The sequence below is a fragment of the Ambystoma mexicanum genome, chromosome 2q (assembly GCF_040938575.1).
Source record: "Ambystoma mexicanum isolate Mex_15411 chromosome 2q, UKY_AmexF1_1, whole genome shotgun sequence".
NCBI lineage: Eukaryota > Metazoa > Chordata > Amphibia > Caudata > Ambystomatidae > Ambystoma > Ambystoma mexicanum.
In genome coordinates, this window is record NC_090924.1 from 1,228,196,662 (window position 1) to 1,228,218,359 (window position 21,698).

The 21,698-nt window shown below is 41.4% G+C and overlaps 1 protein-coding gene across 1 annotated transcript in view; it reads right to left on the reverse strand.

Moving 5' to 3' along the window:
- Positions 1–682: 682 nt before the first annotated feature.
- The window catches only part of C2QH7orf78 (chromosome 2q C7orf78 homolog), a 280,749-nt gene continuing 259,733 nt past the window's right edge, over positions 683–21,698 (reverse strand). Inside the window, exons 5-6 of the mRNA XM_069648621.1 lie at positions 3,585–3,697; positions 683–881 (exon numbers count right to left, since the gene is read on the reverse strand). Coding sequence (XP_069504722.1) covers positions 3,611–3,697 — 87 coding nt within the window. The 3' untranslated portion in view covers positions 683–881; positions 3,585–3,610. The remainder of the gene's footprint in view (positions 882–3,584; positions 3,698–21,698) is intronic.

Sequence of the window (21,698 nt, forward strand, 5' to 3'; positions counted from 1 at the left end):
GGTGGACTATGGCAAGTAATTTGCTCAAAATTGATTTCACCAAGCAGTTTTCTGTATTTCCTTTTAAAGAATAGGGACAATGAAGATATCTCTGTGGTGATTGGAATGTAAAACGTTTAACTTTGTTCCAAATACAGTTGCAAATACTTCCACAGGGATGCCATAAATCACACACACGTACACACTGACATTTCTCAGGTTTTCGCAATGCTCTGCAAAAATTAGTGAGAAATGTAATTTGATGATGTGTCACGAAGAGCATATTGTCAAACATGAAGATTTACCAGTCATTGATGGATGATAAGGGTTTGGTTTCTGGAATAAACATGTTCAAGATTAAGAATGAGAACTTGTGTAACTACACAGCTGGCTCATTATAAAGTAAACCAAAGTTCTCACGAGTCACATCTTATCCTTGCTCTGTGCATCACTGACTTCCTTGTTTAGGTACCACTATCAGAGAATGATGTTTTAACCCCTTAAGTTCTAAACGTCATATGTTTATCTCTGGAATTAAGTGAAAAATCATTGTAAGCATAATATCCTGGTCTAAAAGCTGATTTTTAATATGAGAAATAAAAGTTAAGTTGGTCTCAGGAAACCGTGATTTCACTTCCATATGCTTCCACTTGCATTTTTCCATTCATCAACGAAAGTTAACAAAAAACAGCTTGGCAGTATGTTCAGTTAAGCTCCTTTATTGTAGTGCGTTAAAGATTCTGAGATATTTTGTGTATGCTATGTTTTTTTTAGACATTTAAAAATCATTACGAAACCACAACCCTGATTTCGCAAATCTGCATCAGTGCAGGTGGATGTGTAGAAGTTCCTCTCCATGGTTGCAGTGCAGCCCAACCACAGCCCCAACACGCGTTGCCCATCTGTACAAAAGGAAACGGAAATATTGTCATGGAACAGATGTTGCTTCATAGAAAGTAAAACACGTTCTAGACAATTAATGTTCCTGCTGAAACATAAACATTATAAGCTATTCATCCAGGACTACCTAACACCATGGAAAGCCTGTAATCACTACCTCAACTAAAGGACATTTTTCAAAACTAAAGCAATTTGGGTGTAGAATTGTACTTGCCATCATAATTAACCCTTATATTCAAACACAGAACCAACAGCTTTGATCAATTGGTGGCTACTACCTTGCTCGACTCGTTCTCCCCTCACTTGACTCCAAATTTTAACTTCAGAAATTCAGACTCATAAATGTTGGATCTTTCACAGCTATCTTGTGTGATTAACAGTAACATTACATATTTAACACACTATTGTGCCGAATCAGGAAAAATCTGACACATTTTGACTAAACATTGGTCTCTTTTACCGAGTGATCTGAATCTGTGCAATTTTATCTGTTACCAAACTAAGATAGCCTTTTTGAAAATGTACTAGTCACACGAATTAGCAGTGAAGTGCAACTAGACAAAATTCCTTGTATAAGTGTGATCATTGTCAAATGTGTGAATTTGCTGCACATAAGGTAGGTGAAAATCTAATAGAAATGTAAAAACTGGTATGTTAGACATTTGATTACATGTGTAACACAATTTGTAGTCAGCATTAGAGGTTCTGGAAACACACTGTTCTTACATTTATTGCGCCTTGAAACACTTGTGTATACGCACGTTGTAAATGCCATATCATATCATATCATCATTTGAAAGCATTATTTGTTCGGTGTAATAACTGTGAAATGTGTGAATTAGCTGCACCCAAGCGTAGGTGCAAAATTTATAGCAATGTAAAATCTGGTATATTAGACATGTGCTTATATGTGTAACAAAATGTGTAGGTGATGCAATTATAAATCCATGCCAAATTATGTATATAGGTTTAACATGTTGCCTGTCAAAATATATGAATTTACTGCGACCTCAAATACAAAAAAAAAACATTACTATCCTTTAGCAATACATGTTGTGGAATGGATCCATCTTTGATGTCATTTTTGCAATTGCACATATTCCAGTGCATCCAAGAAATGGACATAGAAGGTTCAAATTGTGAAAATTCGAATCCAAATGAATTGCTGATATCAGTACTCAGAAGAATAATTACTTGTCTTTCTGAATTAACGTTTTCTCTTGTGTATCTTTTACAATGTAAATAATGGAATAAGTTAAGAATTAGAACTACATGAAATGTGTCGATGTGTAAATTAAATGAATTGTTGTCGTTATTTTCATCAAATTTGTGTATAAACTTTGTATGAATGTATTTGTAGCTTTTGTTTAATTATCATCACTTGGCAATTAACAATGTCAAATGAGCTATTATGAATTAATATAATGTTGTACATGTGTCTGTTTATCCTTTGGATTTTGTAATTCCCTGAAAAACATGTGTTTTAATAACATATGGCAACCGTTTTGCCCAAAGAGTTAAAACTAGGGTTGGTATGTTCTTATTAACATTAATATAATTACATGTTGTTTAAAGGTGTAGCTTAAAGGTGCTTTGTGCATAGCCAGTGTATTTTTTAGTATTGTGATAGCTATGACATGTCGCAAATTATTTGCAGTGTAGGTGCAAAGTCAAAATAGGAGTACTCAACTGTCTTCTATGCATAGGGGACTGTTTTTGGAACAGAGAGATACAGGTACTAGAATAGCTCATCACAGTGAATGCTCAATCTATATAGAATAACTCTGGTATGCAAGAATACAATGATTGCAAATGGGCAGCCTTTTTAAGTGCAAACTCTAACCAAATGAATCCATCCTTATATGCAGAAACATGCTTTTTAAATGTTACATCTCTCTTTCTTGCACACGTGATATGCAGTACTGCTGATTTCACTCGGATCGGGCTTGTTTTACCGAGGCTGAATAGTTTGCAACGGAAAAGAACGTAGATTTATTGTTTGTTCGCACATGCTAATTTTTTGATATTATCATGATGTACTGAATAATGAGATGTATTCATATATTGAGTTATACACAAGACAGGAAGGCATTAATAATGAGAGTTATTACTATTAAAAGGAATATAATCCAATAGTAATCCAAAGAGTGCCTTCAACCTCTGCCTCTCCAGATGTTTCCCCTACAAATACCATTTCCCCTCAACATTTGCTATGCTATCTCTCGGGAGGATAGCTCTGGGGCAACACACTTGCCTTGAAAACAAGATGTCACGGAGCAACATAGGTTTGATCCTCTGGGTATTGCGTTATAAATAACCAATTATAATTATGCTGGTTAGGGCTGTTGAACAATGTAGTCGGAAACATCTGAAAGTCTATGTTTGCATTACTCTCTGAAAATTCACAAACATCACCTGTAGCGCTTCACCATTATTTTGTTCAGCTGTCCAACGAGGTGGCACACGCGCCAGTTCTCATTCAAACTAAAAGGAGATGCTTAAGGCTGTATTGGCAGCTGTATGTGGCCAAGGAAGTGGCATACAGATTAAACAGACCTTTGGGCGAGAAGCCCAGAGGAAAGAAAGCATTCCAGCTCACCAAAGCTGCCGTGCAAACAAGTAGCAGTGGCGGCCAGCAAACACGCCCTTTCTCAAACATACGTCAAATCTTCAAAGCAAACAGTCGGCCCGTTCTGCGATCCTACCTTATTCCTCTGTAAGCAGTGCCACATTAGCGTTCTTCCTGCCATGTCCTGGTGAGCTTTTCCTCCACTCGATCCAGCAATGCGCTGTAAACCCCGCGCCTCCTTCGATGTCTCTGATCAAACAAAAAACAGGTTACACGCGCTTCACCAGGGTGCAGAGCTCAACACGTCTTCACGTGACTTCAATAATAAGCATGACTGACGCACTAACAGTGGGACGCTCGATACGTGTTGGCAATACGCCATGATATACATGCACAAACGTATCCTAGTGGGAGATCGTTTGTGTTTCTTTCTTTTTGCACAGGTGTCTGACTGAGTGCTTCTAGGTGCTTACTGAACTGTTTTAGTGTAGCTGATAGGTGCAAGCTTAAGAACTTCTTAAATGTGTTTTCTGAATTGTATTGCAAACATGACGTCCATGCCCCCACGTTTGAGCGGTCAACAGCACAAAGGTTAATTGTCCATCAGTTTGTGCTAATTCTGGTCCAAATGAGCAACGGTGTAAGTTGTGGTTCTATGTCGTTAGGTTACTTGGTATTGTCAAGTGGACAGAGACAACAATTTGACTTCGGAAATGATACTGTTATACAAAAGACATCTGCTTTTGAAATGTGAATCACATCTGACTGGTGCCAAATGTTAGCATAAAGCCAATGAACGGGCAACCTCTCTTTTAAAAATAAAAAATACTCTATTTGTATACAACAATACTTATCAAAACACATTACCAAGACACCTACTCCAAGATCAGCATACGCCAAACTCTTAAAGTTGAACTCTGGCACCAATAAGGCAAAGTGCTATTGTGCATAGGACAGATTCATAAGGATTCCTTTTGGAATATTATTACAATAGTTCGACAGAACCTAGATATTTTTTTTCTTCGATCCAGTGTGTTTTCAGTAATTTTCAAGCTGCGTGCTAAATCCATTACATTGTCATGCTAGCAGAAAGCAAACAGATTCCGTGTAAAAATAAAAAAGAATCAGATTCCCACGGAATAAATTGTAAATACCTCCTACACTCTCTAATTGCAGGAGTTGTTTACACTTTTCCAGTCACTAGTGTGTGAAGGCACTTTACTTTAACACCACTTGATTGAAATGAGTGTAGTGGCGGGGAGAGGACCTTGTGCACTGATGTGCAAAGAGGTTCCCTTCCATGCCATTTAATCCTTTGACTAAAATGACCCCAAATTCATTTCATGTCAAATTAGTAATCGGTTACCTATTAGAATACTGGTTTTGTGTCAAGATCAGTATGCTGTGTTCCAAGCCTACGAGACGGTAGACATGAAGACGGTCTGTCTGCACACGACTGAGCCTGTGCACCACTAAGAAGGAGGGAAGATGGATAGCTGAGCCATTCAGAAGAAAGGGATTCATCAGTATGTACAGCAAGGATCCACCACACAACACAGGACGGCTGAACAGTCTGGGGGCCTGTTGGAGCCAGAGCTCCCAGAATCCTAATGAAAGTCTTGGACAAGTTGGTTGGACGGGTGCTTTTCCTGTGTACCTGAAAAAATGAGTCCGAACACAGAGTGTCAACATCATCTATGTTTACTATAATTTGTATGTATGTCGTTCATTGCCATAGGGAAAGTGACTCATGACTATGTGTGAGGCAATTACTCTAGGGTGCTTGCCAAGATGGGGGGCGAGTGGATAAAAGAGATCAGAGTGCCTCACTAGCAAGTACAGATCCCCCTGTAAAATAGGCACTCGGCCCGGGCTCTGAGTCAGTCCCAGAAGGGATCATTTAAGACACAAGAGGCTTTATTGTGATTGTTGATATGTTCACAATTGGCTACTAAAACTCACTGCACGTTAAAGCATTTCGACTGTTTTTAAATGTGGAAGATATTGTCGTGTTTATGTTTGATGGTTAAAGTGGTGATGCATATATCACATGGAAATATCATGATGGACTTGATTCAAGTTTAATGAGGATTTGGGATGCATATTTTAAGTCAGAATCTAGACCTCAGGATCTAAGTAAAACACAAGTGGCGAGGTGGGGGAAGCCACTCGGTTTGGTAGATTTATGTTAAGAATATTTGGAAGACAATGGGCCTCATTCCGAGTATAGTGGTAGCCATGGAGCAATTAGCTCCATGGCTGCCTCCCATACCGGTATGCCTCCGGGTTGGTTCAATGAGGACTTACTGGTCTATTCCGACCTTGGAGGGACCGGTAAGTCCCCATTGAAAAAACCATCCCCCTTTCCCATTTCAGCCTCCATAGGGCGCAATGGGAATGGGGAAGTAACAAATAACGGTACTGCAATTTGCGGTACTGTTATTAGCTCTAAAGTCCCTTAACGGGTCCCGTCCATAACGCCTGGTCAGACCAGGCGTTAAAGGAGGGACCCACTAAGGGACCTCGTAGGTGGGCGGTAAGGGATTACTGGCACCAGTCTCCTTACCGGTGCCCGGCATCCCTTACCGCCCTACTCGGAATGAGGCCCAATGACGTTGGAGGTCACTTTCCTCTTGGGCATACATTGCCCAGAGTGTAACAGTTATGTTTGCACTTAGATAACACAATAGAACATATGTCAGCTTCAGTAAACTAGACTGGACACCCCATTGAAATAAGACTAAAATATTGGTTAACCAGCGTCTATTCACAGTCAGAAACTTCGCTTCCCAATATGGTGGTTACAAATTGAATGCAATTGTCAAGGTCTACAAGGTACACATCTTCTCTACAATGACATATGGTGCTGAAATATGGTTCCATAAGCTTACTATGGAAAGCAAATATCTAAAATGTCTAAAACGATCTGTAGACTGCCTCTTACTACACCAGTCAAATACGTATGTGAAATTTGACATCTGTCAGGCTAGTCATATAGTAATTATACATATCCTGAATTATCACAGGAAGTTAATTAACTCCTTGGAGGCATCTTTGCTTAATAAAGTGGGGCACGGGTCCACTGCACAATCAGTTTTCTGAAAGAAAGTGCCATTGACCTCATATTCCATATAGTAAATAACCTGGCAGACATGGCTGGACTTTGTTGGATCTAGTTCTAATCGCATTCCCATTAAGCCATGCACAAAAAAGTGATTGACTTCAACAAAGAGAAGACTTTTGTTAATTTGGCCATCAGGGTTAACAGTGGAAACTATGTCAAACAAGTCTGCAAGCAGACTAAAAGGCCACTGTACTTCGAAAGTTTCCCTAGCAATCACATCTTGAGAGACTACATGAAAATCATATTCAACCTGGTTGAAACCTTCGAAATTATGGGAAGCAGGAACAAGGTTCCTAGACTGGCCAGAACGTGCAGAATCTGTGCAGAATCAGTACAACCAACTAGAAACCACTAGACATCTGCTTATGGAATAAACGAGTCTAGATAGTAGACACAGAATGTTCCTGCACACACATAGAGAAACATAAAAGCACCATTCCCTATTAAAGATATTTTGTGGACTCTTTCATGGGGGTCAATGACCCACATTTTATTCATCACTTTACTAAGTGTTCCTTACACATTAGAGATTTACTGAAAGAAATCACACATGACTGAAACTTAATAACTTTTAGCATACTTTGGGCCTCATCGCGAGTTGGGCTGTAGTCCTTAAATGCAGCGGTAAAGGTATTAGCGCTGCATTTAAGGGCTCGCCCTATCATGAGTTGGTCGCTAAATGGGCTGTTTTACCTCCAGCTTTTTTCTGGAGGTAAAAATCCCATTTAGCACCCTGTTTTCAGTGGTATTAGCACAGGCTGTATTAGCCCGCAGTATTAGCGGCAAAATGCCCCATTGCATCGAATTGACCCAATGGGGATTTCCCGTTAACGCCCAACCTGTAATCCGGCGGTAATGCCGTCAGACCGGTGGATGCTAAGGCTATTACAGTTGGAAGGTATTACAGCTGGGATACCTCCCAACTCATGATGAGGCTCTTTATATTTCTTCTTATTTACTTCATGTAATTTTTCTTCAGTGGTATTGCAGTTTACTTTTTCTTTTCATTTTTTCTCTGCTGACATGTTGGTAAATGTATTAAAAGTCTTTTTGACTGTATTATACAATAAAAAAAGAATGCTCCTTTCAGTTCCTGGAAAGCCTTTTCTGCTGTTTTGTCCCAGGCAAATTTGCACTTGGACCGAGCAGCTGGGTAATGTTAGCTGTGAGGTCTATGAACTCTTCAAAGAACCCTCGAAAATAGTTGACAACACCCAAGAAATGTTGGGTGGCCTTGACCTCCTGGGGGCTCTTCCATTGTAAGATGGCTTGCACCTTCTTTGTGGCCATCTGATTCCCCATTTCACTGCTGGTATAACCCAGATATTCTATTTGTTTCTGCTGAAAAGCAAGATTGTTGGTCAGTTGAACTAAGACCTCTATGATGTGTCGTGATGTTTGTACAACTTAGGGGAAAATGCAAGGATAGTCCAACAAGGTCTGAGATGATGGAGTCCATAAACGATTAGAAGACAGCTGGGGCATTGCAAACGCCAAATATCATATAATATTCATACTGTCCAAACACTGTTTTAAAAGTTGTCTTCCCCTCATCCCCTTGTTTAATATGAATGTGGTGGTAGGCTTAACAAAAGTCATTCCTGCTCGTGATGTCTTTCAGTTTCTGGTAATTGATGCAGAGCAGAAGAGTTGCTTTTGTTTTGGTGCAAAGAAAAAGGGACCCCTGCTCGGGAAGAAAATAGGTTTATTTATCCCTTGGATGAGCTCTCATGAAGGTATTTTTGTAACTCAAGGCATTCTTGCATGGTATAATACATTCACCCATGTGTATGTTGTATGTAAATGTGCTATGTACATAGATTTGGCGAAAACTCTGTATAAATAACACATCATTATTATTAAATCATTATCATGTGGAACAGGATGGTCCAGCATTACATTTATCTAGCAATCAAAAGGGTGATGTGCTGAGAGCGGGATGTCCTGAGGCACAGGAAAGACTTACTTGTAATGTTGTTATATTTCCGTAGAATATGTAAAACCGAAGTGGAAACTGTGAGACATGTCTTGACGGGCTGTCCATTGCTGTATGATGAATATTTTAAGGGGTTTACATGGTTAGTTAGCAACCTTAGGTCTTTCAGTACTCATCAAGTAATATGTATTCTGGTGACTCATTAGTAGTGGCGGCTGATACTTTTTTATATGGAAACAATTTTAAAAACTTATATGAGGGTGTATATTTGTAATAATGAAATGTGGTAACCTATTGTAGTTGATTTAATATATTACGAACTGTGATATTTATTGTATTTTGGAATGTTTGTGTGAAGCTTGTTTAACATATTTGTAATACAACCAAATACGGCAATACAACAAATAAAAAATAAAATAAATGTTTCCTTAACACCCTGGAGTAAACAAAACATTTGTATCTGTTGTTATGTGGAAGAGAATGCTTGTGACTGGCAACAGCATTGTGTACAAAGATTGGAAACAAATATAAGTGTCTTAGTCACCCAATTAATACAGGGGCTGTGAGACATAAGCCATGGAAGTCCTAACATCACAGGGTATGAGGCGGTCCGAATACATCTAGAGCTTTCTGTTCAGTTTGTTGGTTGATTGATAGGGTGATAGGGGAGGTTTGTTGATGGATGGGCCCGAAAACAGGGGTGTGCCGACAATGACTTCCATTCTTCTGAGTGTGTCCTTCTTGATCACCAGTACCCCAAGCTTTTGTGCAAACTCTTGATAGATATAGTTTCCTGATGCCTGAGTCAATGAGGGCAATTACAGTAATAAGGGCTTGCAACTTGTATGGTGTTTCCTGGATTTCCAGAGCAAGGATATGAGATATTGGCATGGGCTGGGGATGTGCAATGTCCATATTGGGAAGAGTGTTCAGTTCTTCAGGGCTTGTTGTTTTCTTTCTGCCTGACAACAAGCCCATTAGTTTCCTGATGGTTTGGGGGATGAAGCGGACAGGAACCCAAGTAAAGCCAAGCAGAGAACACATAGCCTATTCTTTTTGGCCCCAGACAAGAGATCTGTATGGATCCAAGTTGCATGGGGTCTCTATGAGACTCTTCTTCTAGCTGAAAAGGCACAGGAGGGCAAGGCTTGAAGTCAGGCAGGTCTGCTTCTTGCTTCCTTCTTTCACCTTGTCTCTCAGATAATCGTTGAGCAATTCTGAATCCCCGGTCGGTAAGGGCTTGTAGGTCAATGTGTTTAGTCATTTGTATCAGCTCATCTTTGTATCTCGTACCCTTCAGAGAGTGCTGTCAACTGGTAGACCATGCTGATATATCATACTATGTCTTTGTGGCCTTGCTTAATAACCACAAGGAAGTTTGGTGACTGATAGACATCAAGAAAGTCATTTTCAAAATCCATGAAGTTGTTCAGGATAGGGTTATTGGCCGATAGATACGGGGGGGCCCAGCCCAAAGAACTGCCAGTAATATTGCTTAGTATATACCCAATCAGTGCTTGATCATGTTGGAAGTGGACTTCATGGGAAAGGAACAGAATATTACAATGATCTCCGAATTCAGATAGTTTACCAGAGACCTCTTCAAATTTCATTGTAGAAGAATGGGCCATCATGCTTTCAGTCAAGGAGACTGCAGACCCCCTTTGTATTGCCTACTTATAAAACAGTGTGTTCCTGTTTAAGGGCTGTCACTGCCAATCACAGAGCCTGATATTCATGCAACAGGGTTTGAATGGTATCCATGTCTGTAATGAGGGTTAGGCATTTTATTCTGATGAACTCTGCATCTCACTTGCTCAGAATAACTTTTTGGGGTGGCAATAACCCTCCTGGGGTTCCAGAGTTCTTGTTGGTTTGTTGTAAAGAACATGAAAATGTGGGAAACTGGGCTTGGTACATCCTTGGGGGAATGATCTCCCATGGACCAATACGGACATCGCTTACCACACCACAGGATGATCTCCCAGAATTGGTGTGATGCAAGGAAAGTGCAAGCACTGATCTATAACGCCTGAGAATAATGGTCTGTGAGGTCCAAACCAAAGGTGGGTAACTAAAATTAGCAGCCATAGAGATCCAGCTGATGGATGCAGACAGACACAAGGCAAAGCAGCCGAGAGCAGTGCTATATGCGAGGAAACAGGAAGGTAGGGAGGATGAATGCAACAACGTAATTGGGAGAATGGGAAGGCAGGGGCAAGAAGGACATGTATAAGGGGCCCAGGGAGGAGTGCAGACCAGAACTGGGCAACAGAGAGAATGAACAACAGAGTGCTGCAACCGGCATAGTAGGAGAATTAAGATGAGCCAGTATGGGGCATGGCCAGGCGCCAATAGGAATGGGGCCAAACACGCTTGCTCCTACTCCATTAATGCGTATGCTCCTATATTTGTGTATTGGCAATCTTTTAATAAAAATACAAGAGTGCCTGTGCACTTACTTAGTTTCCCTGGTGGTCCGTGGGGCTCATAATGCTCTGTGATGCTTTGAAGCAAAAGAATTCTGTAAAGGAGTAGCGAGGCCTGCAAGTCGGGAAGACCCGTGACTCATGTACCGACGCTCCTGTCAGTCGTGGGAAGAACTCGCTGAGCAGGCGGGTCACCGTTTTTCATACAACACGGTGCCGGCACCATTCAGATACAATATATTATGCCTGTATGAATATTTAAAGGTACAGACGTTATTATTATTTTTTTATATATTGTATGAGGCAATTACAATACCTCCCTCCTCAAACGACTGGTGGATGGCAGTTTCTTAGACTACATGGAGTACTCTAAACAATTTGCATTTTTATGTGCCCGACTTCCTTTGTTATGATAAACTTCTGCTGCCACTTATGACACCAGCGCGTGTTGTGGAATTAAGTTTAACAGCTACTCAAAATTATAGTGCTGCAACATATTAAAGCAGGCCTTAGGGCTAAATAACTAAGCAAATAAATGTTAGCAGAAATAAGTTTGAATGGTGAAACTAACTACTGCTTTTAATAAGCTTCTGGATGTACTAGACTTTTTGCTCTTTCTTTAAGTTTATGGAAATATCTGGGTAATAAATACCTTGTCTCTCATTTTGGCTACCAACTTATTACCACGTCATTCATAACAAGGCTCAAAGAGCTTCAACTACTAGCTACGCATAAGGAATTTACCTCTCCATTGAAACCCCATTTGAGTCTGTGAATACAGAAACTGCAACAAAGTTTAAAACTATACATCATACTGCTAAACCTCAAAATGGCATCTAAGAATACTGGGGAATGCCGCAGGGCACCCAGGCAAGACGGGGTAACGGCTGTACCATGACAGCAGGACCAGGGTGGGGGGCGCAGGCCCGCTCGGGCCAACGCCCCCCATGTGGTGCAAAACTTTCCCAGAGACACGCTGTCTCAGGGACAGTAAGAACGGACGGGCAAGGTGTGATTTCACACCTTGCTCGTCCGCAACACAAAGGGGTAGGAGAAGCCATCCAAGACAAACGGCAGGAAGCTCTGCCAGAGCAAACGGGGCCCCCATCCCCTAAGGGGGTGGGGGACTCAGACAGTCGGCGCTGTGCCGGCCTGGGGGCTGGGTTACAGCTCTCAAGAAAGCACCTACATGCATATAAGGACAGCGCTGGTGGACAAGACACCAGCAGTTTTGTGGACCCTGCACGGGGACCCAAAACACAAAGGGAAGTGCACTGTGACCTCAGTGCCTTCCAAAACTCACTTTTCCCGAACTACCTCCCACCCCAGAAGAAAAGAAGGGAAGAGAAATCAGGTCACTGCATGGCGACCAGAAACACAAGTCATGGGACAATGAAGGCGGCACGGGTCGGAGGGGAGAACCTCAGGACCCGGCACCCAAAAGGGTATATGATATGATATGCAAGTATTGTTACTGTTACCAATAACCATATCTGTACCACTAAAAACCACGACCTTTTTATTGCCAACAACAGCAAAGTGTGGTGTAACTAATTCCTGGGGGAGGTCCGCGGGGACACCGGCCAGCTGCACACACAGGGGGGTGGCAAACAGGTACAACAAGGCTAAACTGCCTGCATATGGGTACAGCAGTTATCAAATCAAAGAAATACCTGTCTCTACATCTAATAAAAGATCCAAGAGTGAATCACCACCGCCTAATGAAGATACATCTATTGATACCATGTAAGCCATGTAAGCCATACTTATACTTATGGAAGTGAAAGCGCTAAAACCCTTCACGGAAGCAACCAATATCAAGCTGCAACAAATGGACGACAAGTGGTCCAATTTTGAAGCAAGAATATCTGAAGTGGAACAGAGGATTAGCAATGCTGAAGATGTGACAGGAAGAGTACTAACACTTGAAAACACTGTTAAATCACTTCAAAAACATACTGAAAACCTAGAAAAGCGCAATAGAAGAAATAATCTGCAAATTATTGGATTACAAGAAGGAGTTGAGGGTGATAACCCTATTCTATTCACAAATAGCCTTCTGACCAAGCTCCTGGAACTTCCATCCTCGATTCAGCTAAACATTCAAAGGGTGCATCGTGTTGGTCCCTAAATCCTGATGCAATCCTCAAGTACTTGTACCAACAACTCTTCAAGAACAATGATATTTGCCCTACTAGATTATACCCATGTTCCCATAATTCTACAGAAAGCTAAAATGAAGAAACAACTAAAATGGAATGGAAACAATAATTTCATCACCCAGGATGTTTCCAGCTCCACGGCTACTAGAAGGAAAGAACCTCTTGCCCTTAGACCTGCATTTAAGCAACTAAATGCAAAATATGGCATTGTACAACCGGCTATCACCAAAGTGACCCTCAATGGCTGCACCTCGTCTTTTCAAGATCCTATTGCCTTGAGACATTTTATACAAAACCAAAGGAAAGATGACATGGATACGTCTAAAGCCCCTACCTGATACACTTCATCAATTACCTTTTCTTTTTTCTCTCATAGTTAATTGCCATTTGCTGACATTGCATGCGGAGCTGGAAGCGAGACCTGTGGTCTTCCCTTGAGGCTCCTCCTCCCCTAACCTAACCTATGGATAGAGGTGGTTGTATCCTGTTAACCCCCACTATTTTCAAAGCTCTTTTTATCACCTTTTTTATACTATCCATGCTGGTTTTGTTTGTCTTCCCCTATCCCTTCTGTTCTTTTCCTTATGAATCTTTATGGAATGCATATTTGAAAATGAAGTTTGTTTTATTGTTTCACTCCCCATACACATGCCGCTTAACATTGTTTCATGGAATATTAAAGGATTACATTACCCAATCAAAAGACAAAAAGTGTTATCTCATCTTAACAGGATGAAACACTCAATTGCCTGTATTCAAGAAACACATCTCTCTAATGAAGAGGCAGTAATACTTAAGAGACATTGGGTCTCATTACGACCCTGGCGCTAATGGGTTAACAGCGCCGTAAAAGGCTGCGGCACCGTTAACCCATTAGTGCCTGATTACGAGGTCCCTTTGTGGGACCCAACATTAACGGCTGGTCTACTCCAGCCGTTAAAGTAGGGACCCGCAAAGGGACCTTGGTGCTAAGTACGGTACCGCAATTTGCGGTACCGTACTTAGCGCCTTCCCCATTCCCATTGAGCCCTATGGGGCAAAAATGGGAATGGGGAAGGGCCATGGAGGAAGGGGGAATTACTGGCCGCCAACCTTGTAATGGGGTGGTAATTCCCCCTTTCTCCATGGCGGAGTGGGTAAGTTACCGGCATGGACCATGGTGCTGTTAGCACCATGGTTTTCCGCCTGGGTCATAATGAGGCCCATTGGGCTGGTCAGGTCTTTTCTAGTGTTGCCCATGGAAAGAAAAATGTATCTATTACACTGATTAACAAAGCTCTTAAATGCAAGGTTACCTCCAATGCATCTGATGATCAGGGTAGGTGGGTACTACTTAAATTATTAATTGATTCTAAAGAATACTCTATACTAAATATTTATGGTCCAACATCCCCAGACCCAAATTTCTGTCCGTTACTCAGGAATCACATATTTCAATTTAATCCTCATAACTTGATTGTCTGTGGAGATTGTAATCAAATCATAGACCCATTTCTAGACAGAAAATCTAGTGTGCGATTTAGCAATAACTCCTCTCATAAGCAGTTCATCAAATTCATAGCAGATCTAGGTCTAGGTGACACGTGGCGTTTAACTCTTCCTACTGACTTTGACTTTACCTCCACTCCATACCTCACAACTCCTTTTCATGACTTGATTATGTCTTTATACCCAACTCAATGGTGAGCCTCCTTCTTATAGCTCAAATAGAATCCATTACAATTTCTGATCATGCCCCAGTTTTTATCCGACTTACATCCTCATCTAATTCCGGAGGCTCAAACAGGTGGAGATTTAACGGTAGCTTACTAAGTGATGATTCCTTCTCACCGATTATAAATCAGCACCATAACGACTATTTTGCTGAGAATAAAAATCATGACACATCTACCACAAACAAATGGGACTACTATACAGCCGTCATTAGAGGCCACATCATTTCTTTTGTTGCTAGCACAATGAAAAAACTTAAACTAGAATCGGAGTCAATTCTTAAGCGGTTGAAACCCTTAGAAATCCAATTCGCTAATAATAATTCTCCTTCTATCCTTAAAGATATTCTCAGTTTAAAATTCCAATACAATACAATCATTATACAATACTCATGAGCCAATATGCTCAAATATAAATAAAAAATGTATCAACATTCCAATAAGGATAATAAATCCCTTGCAACCTACCTTAAATTGAAGAAAGAGAGGTCTAGAATAGTTGCTCTTAAAGATCACTTGGGTAATAGATAATTCTCAGATAAAGATATTATTAACACATTCTCTAAGTTCTACTCTAAACTATATACCTCTGAAGCTCCTCCCAACAACCCTTTTGTTGACAAATATATCCATAATATACCCAGAAATGAGTATTCCCCATTAAACCTTTAATCACTCAATGCTCCAATTACCCCTTCTGAAATACTATTAGCTGTTAAACATCTTAAGAAAGGTAAAGCCCCCAGACCTGATGGTTTCTCTAGTGATTTTTACACTCATTTTTCCAACCTGCTACTTCCTAAACTCAGCGAGCTTTATTCCCATCTTATAACGAAAGGGGAAGCTTGTGGCTCCTTTCTCGAGGCCAAACAAAGATCCTGAACTCCCTCAAAATGATCGTCCCATCTCCCTCATTAACACCGACTGTAAGATTTGTGCAAACATTTTGGCCAATAGACTCCTCCCTTTCTTACCCAATCTTATAAAGCAAGATCAGGTAGGATATATCAAGAACAGAGTGTCCTCGTCTAATATTACACTCTTTCTTGATGTCTTTGACCTAATTCGCAATTCCAATGATCCCCATGCTGTGATAGCTCTTGATGCGGAAAAAAGCATTCGATAGAGTGGAATGGGATTTTCTATTTAAAACTCTTAAATGGCATGGCTTTGGCCCTCCTTTTCTTTCCATGATAAAAGTTCTCTATTCTTCTCCTAAAACTGCGATGTTTGCTAATGGACAGCTTTCCTTCCTCTTCCCTCTATCAAGAGGGACACGCCAAGTGTGCCCCCTTTATCCAATTGTATTCATATTAGCACTTGAACCCTTCCTTGAGACCAGTAGATAGAATGAAAACATTATTGGAATGCAACATAAACATTTTCACGTCAAAGCTGTGCCTATGCGGATGATGTCTTACTATTTCTCAAATATCCCGAACAGAGTGCCAGCATTTACTTGATAGTATCTCAGACTACTCCAAAGCCTCTGGTTATAAACTAAACATAGATAAGTCAGAAATTCTTCCTCTTAATGTTCAATCCACATTACATCATAAACTTCCCCTTGGAATGAAGTGGTGTCCCAAAGCTCTTAAATATCTTGGAGTTCATATTTCATCCTCCATCAAAGACATCCGTAAACAAAATTCAGAAATTATTCTAGCTAGAATTAAAGATCTAAAAACCTCGTGGTCACCCCTTTTCCTATCTTGGTGGGGCCACCTAGAAGCAATTAATATGATGATATCCCCCATCATCCTTTATCTACTCTATATGCTCCCCATCTCCTTCCCTCTCTCCTTCTTTAAATCTATTGACTCCTACTTAACTAGAATTCTATGGGGAAAGAAAAAGCATAGAATCTCACTACATACATTAAAAAGAACTCACTCTTTGGGAGGAGTCAACATCCCGGATTTCAGAAAATATCATATGGCCTTTGTTCTTAAACAAACACAGATGTGGTTCACCCAAGAAGAACAGGTTCATGTACCCAATTAAGTTTGCCTGAAGAGAGCCATGGCTTCCCCAATTTCCCTTGCAGATGATTACCTTATTAAAGGTAAAAGCAATTGATACTTATTCCTGTATTCGCCAATCTATGATGTATCTCAAACTTTATTTGTTTCCACTCCTTACTAAATTATCCCCATTTATCTCTTCTTACATTTGGCTTAATCCCCTTATTAAAATTAGAGGCAAATCACTCTTTTGGAGGGCATGGCTTTCAAAGAGCATTACATTTTATAATCTATTCTTTGTACAGAATGTACACATGAATTTTTAGTAATTGGAAACATCTGAACCATGTTCATTACGAAATCTGGTGGAATAGCATATGTAATATTCATAGGTTAGGAAATTGTATTGCATCTTCTCCTGCACTGTTATGTAAACATCAAATGAAATGGCAACCATTCCTTGATTGTTTATCCAACCCTAATTCTCACTAAAGTTAATATCACTATTAATAAGGCATTATTCGACTTAATTATTATGCATCCTGTTTCCCCCTCATTTTATCCTCTCATTTATGTGATGTCCTGCGTTTGTTAGTTTGCCCTTGTTCGTTACCCATTCCCCTACTCTTACAAAATTCCATATCTCTCATACATTATTATCTAACTAATAAGGTATGCTTGGCACCCATTTTGTCTTAAATAATTGTTCGCAGATCAATTTTACTATACCTTTCCTATATGATCAGTACATCATTTATATGTATTACAAGCCTTGTATGCCTATTTGTTTCAATAAAAATCTTTTAAACAAAAACAAAAAAAAAGATGAGCCAGTATGGGGCCAGCAGCTGGCTAAATGCAGTACCATCACCAGAATGAGGGAGGCTCAGCAGTAATACCCAGTCATGGAAATGAGGGCAGTGCATATGTGCAGGCCAAGAGATGCTAGTCTCCACACATGCGCACCATTATAGTATTGGCGGTGCCCAGGAGAATGTGCGGCATGCCATGCTGACCTTCATCATCAGCTTGTATCTCGAATCCACGTCTGGCTGCCCCGGCACCAAGGGGGATACAGATGCCAGCTGATTTGAGAGGTTTCAGGTAAGCACCACACCGACCATATGACTTCATGAAGGCACATTCTGGCTTTACTATTGGCAGTGTGTTAGCTGCGAAAGCAAGGACATATAGTGATGGCAGGCAAGTTAAGAAGTTGAGGCGTTTTGCATTGGAAAAGAAATGAAGCACTCACAAGGGAAAGACAGCTCTGACAGGGATCCTACTCACTTTGAAATGGGACAGCTCTTTCTGAGAGAGCTGGAGAAATGTGCAAAAAACTCTGCAGGAGAGCTTGAGAGCTTTAGTAGATTGCTGGGTTCTCTGAAAACCGTTAAGCCTTTTAGTAGGTGGCTGCACCTGAACACAAATGTGGAATACTTCAGTGGATGCCTGGGACCTATGAAATGAAGGGAGAGCTTTAGTGGATGGTTGGGCTCTGTGAACAAACCATGGAACTTTATAGGGTGTCTGTACTGTGCGAAACCTGAGGGCTTTCTCACTTATGGACCCCAAGAATTCTTTGTTCAGGTGGCCAGGGCACAGCCATCGACTTTGGAACCAGACCCTGGTGGTGGATCAGTGCGGGAAGATCACTTGAGCAGGGGGTCCTTGCATAGAGTTGGAGGAATTCCCCCATTCTGACAAAACCCTACCCAACACTTCTTCCACGTTTATAGGTTCTTATGAATCCTGTACTGTTGTCCTCTCCATAATTCCAACAAGTAGGCGTAGAAGAAATATATCCCTACCCGACATTCCCCACTGTCACAATGGGGCATTATCATCTAAAACCCATTCACCTACAACCACACATCTGCCCCCTTCACCTTTACGAACACTAACAGAAGTTTCCCTCCATCATTAGGGAAAACTACAAATCCAATACTTCCGACCCATTGTCTTCTTTCGAAACCACAGGGATGACAAAGAAGAGGAAGAGAGCTATGAATATTGCCCATAGCAACGTACCCCGGATTCCAATGGGCAGTCTCCATCTCGTCCCATTAATGAGGACAGACAGAGTCAGGCCTCCCTTTTCAACCACCCACACTGACTCCAATTAACACTCCATGTCAGTGCAAAAGGTGGAGCACTGAGACACACTTTGAGCGAGCTGGAAATGCAGTGTGGACCAGAGGAGCTGAACAGCAGTGGAGAATCCTTAAAGAACCCTGGAGAATCTGGAAAGGAGCTGAGGACCAAGACACTGATCCTGTGTTGTTGAATGGGTGCAGCAGGCGGTGCTTTAAGTGGGGTAAGAAATTGAGGGGGGCCCCTTGTTTGGGGGCATGGCTTCCATTGTGGACGTGGCCTAAAAGTGCACAAATCATAGTAAGGTGTGCAAACAAATATATAAATGTATGCACGAATTTATATATTTGTATGCATACTACTATGATTTGTGTATTTTTCAAGCATAATAAACATAGCAATGTTACGTATGTCTATGTTTATAAAAGGTGGCTTGAAAGTGCAGAAACCATAGTAAGTTATGCACACTTGGGTGCTTACCTTACTATGGTGTGTGTACTTTTCAAGCTACCTTTTATAAAAATAGACATTTGTAACATATTTCTATGTTTACAACAGACGGTTTGAAACGTACACAATTCAAGGCATCTTTTATAAAGTGTTGAGGATGGACAAAACCCAAGGTGGCTTGGTCCGTTGACAAAGCTTTATAAAAGATGCCTTGAATTTTGTACGTTTCAAGCCGTCTGTTATAAACATAGACATATTTCTACGTTTATAAAAGATTGCTTGAAACATGCACAATTCAAGGCATCTTTTATAAAGATTTGCCAAAGGAGAAAGTCACCTCGGGCTCTGTGATCTCTACTCAGAGCAGAGATCACTGAGCCCCAGGCGTCTTTCACCCTCTGCGAACCCGCAGGCTCCGTGATCTAATCTGCATATTAGATCATGGAGCCCACGGGTTCGCAAGGGTCAGTGACCTGGGGAGGGCAAACAAAAGGACTCTAACTTCCTCTGATGGCCCCTCAGATGAGGGGTCATCAGAGGAAGTTACAGTGACTGACGAAAGTGCCAGCCAGTCACAGCAATGCTGTGCCTGGCTGGCACTTCTGTCAGCTCGCCTGACGTTAAACTGGCTGGCGCATATCCCGTCGCGGCTGCGGCGGGATAATGCGTCGCGCCATGGTGTGGCAGGACTGGGGGCCCCGGCAGGGCCCCGGCTCAGCCCCACTTTTTGGAGAATGCCGGGGCCCAGCCCCGGCAGGCCCCGGCCCACTTAAAGCACTGGCAGCAGAGCTGAGGAGCTGTGCCTTCCAAGAGCCAGAGAGGGCAGATTATATCCTGCTGACTCTGTCCACAGAAGTACTTGTTTCACCTGGGCACATGAAGGGAAGCCCAGGTACCTGAGGGGCAGGTGGGAAGACCCAGACTTAGACCCAGAAAGCTCCAGAGAAATTGATTGCCAGAGCTGCGCTAACCGAATGAGTCTCACGGCAAGATAGTGGAAATCCCAGTGAGCGTGTGTGGGGCTGGAGAGGGAACCACAGCTTTGAATTTGAGAAAGAATGTAGGTAATAAAAGGCCCATAAAAGGCATTATGGGACTTGCAGTTCTTTTTGAAATGAAGTGTAATTGTACTGTAAAATAAAGTAACCAAGTAGTCCAGCGGAAATCGAAAGTGCGCCCATTCGAAAGACTCTATGCACTGTGTTTAGGCTCTAGCCCTACAGAGGAAAGCCTAAAGAAATTGAACTGTGATAATCTTGTGCGAACCAAACAGGCTTGAGCCCAACAGAGGGACGCTAATATAAGAATTGTATTTGAAATATTGTATTTTATGAAAACTTTGTTTGCATTCTGACAAAAGTTAAGAGACTTTGCAATCTCTGCTAGGCCAGGACTTGGGTAAGGAAAACCAGAGGGTTTGGGCGTGAAGAAGGGTACAGAAAATGTGGATAAAGTATTGAGTCAAAGCAAGGCTGAAGAGAGCCTGAGAAGATTGTGCGATCTGTTGAATCTGGTCAAATATTTGGAACTGTGTGAAAAGCATATGAGTACCATAACGTATAGCAAATGCTAAATAATTAAGCTAGGGGAAGAGAACCCAGAGAAAGTACATTGAAACAATTTGAGCCTGAGACGGGGAACCAAGAAAGAAGTTGAAAGTGATAGGCTGGGGCCCGGTTCAGGGGGCCTATAGAGACCAAAAAATACACTTTTCTTTGGAACGTTTGTGTTCGTGCTGAAAAGCTTTAAACTTTTGTGTTTGTGCTGAAAAGCTTGGAACTTTTGTGTTGGTGCTATAAAACGCAGGGGATGGACCTGGACTTGGAGGAAAGGGGGACCCGAGAGGTCAAAACCCTAAACTTTGAGATGGAGTGTGTGATTGCCTGCAGGCTCTGGAGAGCTTCCCCAGGTGTAGTCGCATAGCAGAGTGTGTCCATACCTCAAATGCTCCACCTTAAATGCCTACTATCAAAGTGGGCAAGAATCTTTATATGCCCTTTTGACATTCTTTTGTTTTCCACTGATTTTTCGTTTGCATTACATTTCCCTATTTCACTTGTATGGTACTAGAGTGAGGGCAGGCAAAAGGTTTTCTAGTTTAATTGTAATTGTTTTGGACCTACGATGGACTAGGACTGTTTCATTTTTATTTTTGGATGGTAGAATGTGCTCAGATCTTTAGTTTTAGGGCAAGACAGGAGTTCTCCCAACACCCATTTGAAATAAATAAAACCAGTGATTTGTATCTTTTATGTCCTTCTTGTGATACCATGCCAGTCTCAAAGTACCCTATGAATAAATCTGAGAACTTTGGTGGACCTTTGTGGGTGGCTTCATGCTGTGATCAAACCCAATAACTTTAGTGGGTGGATAGCCCTG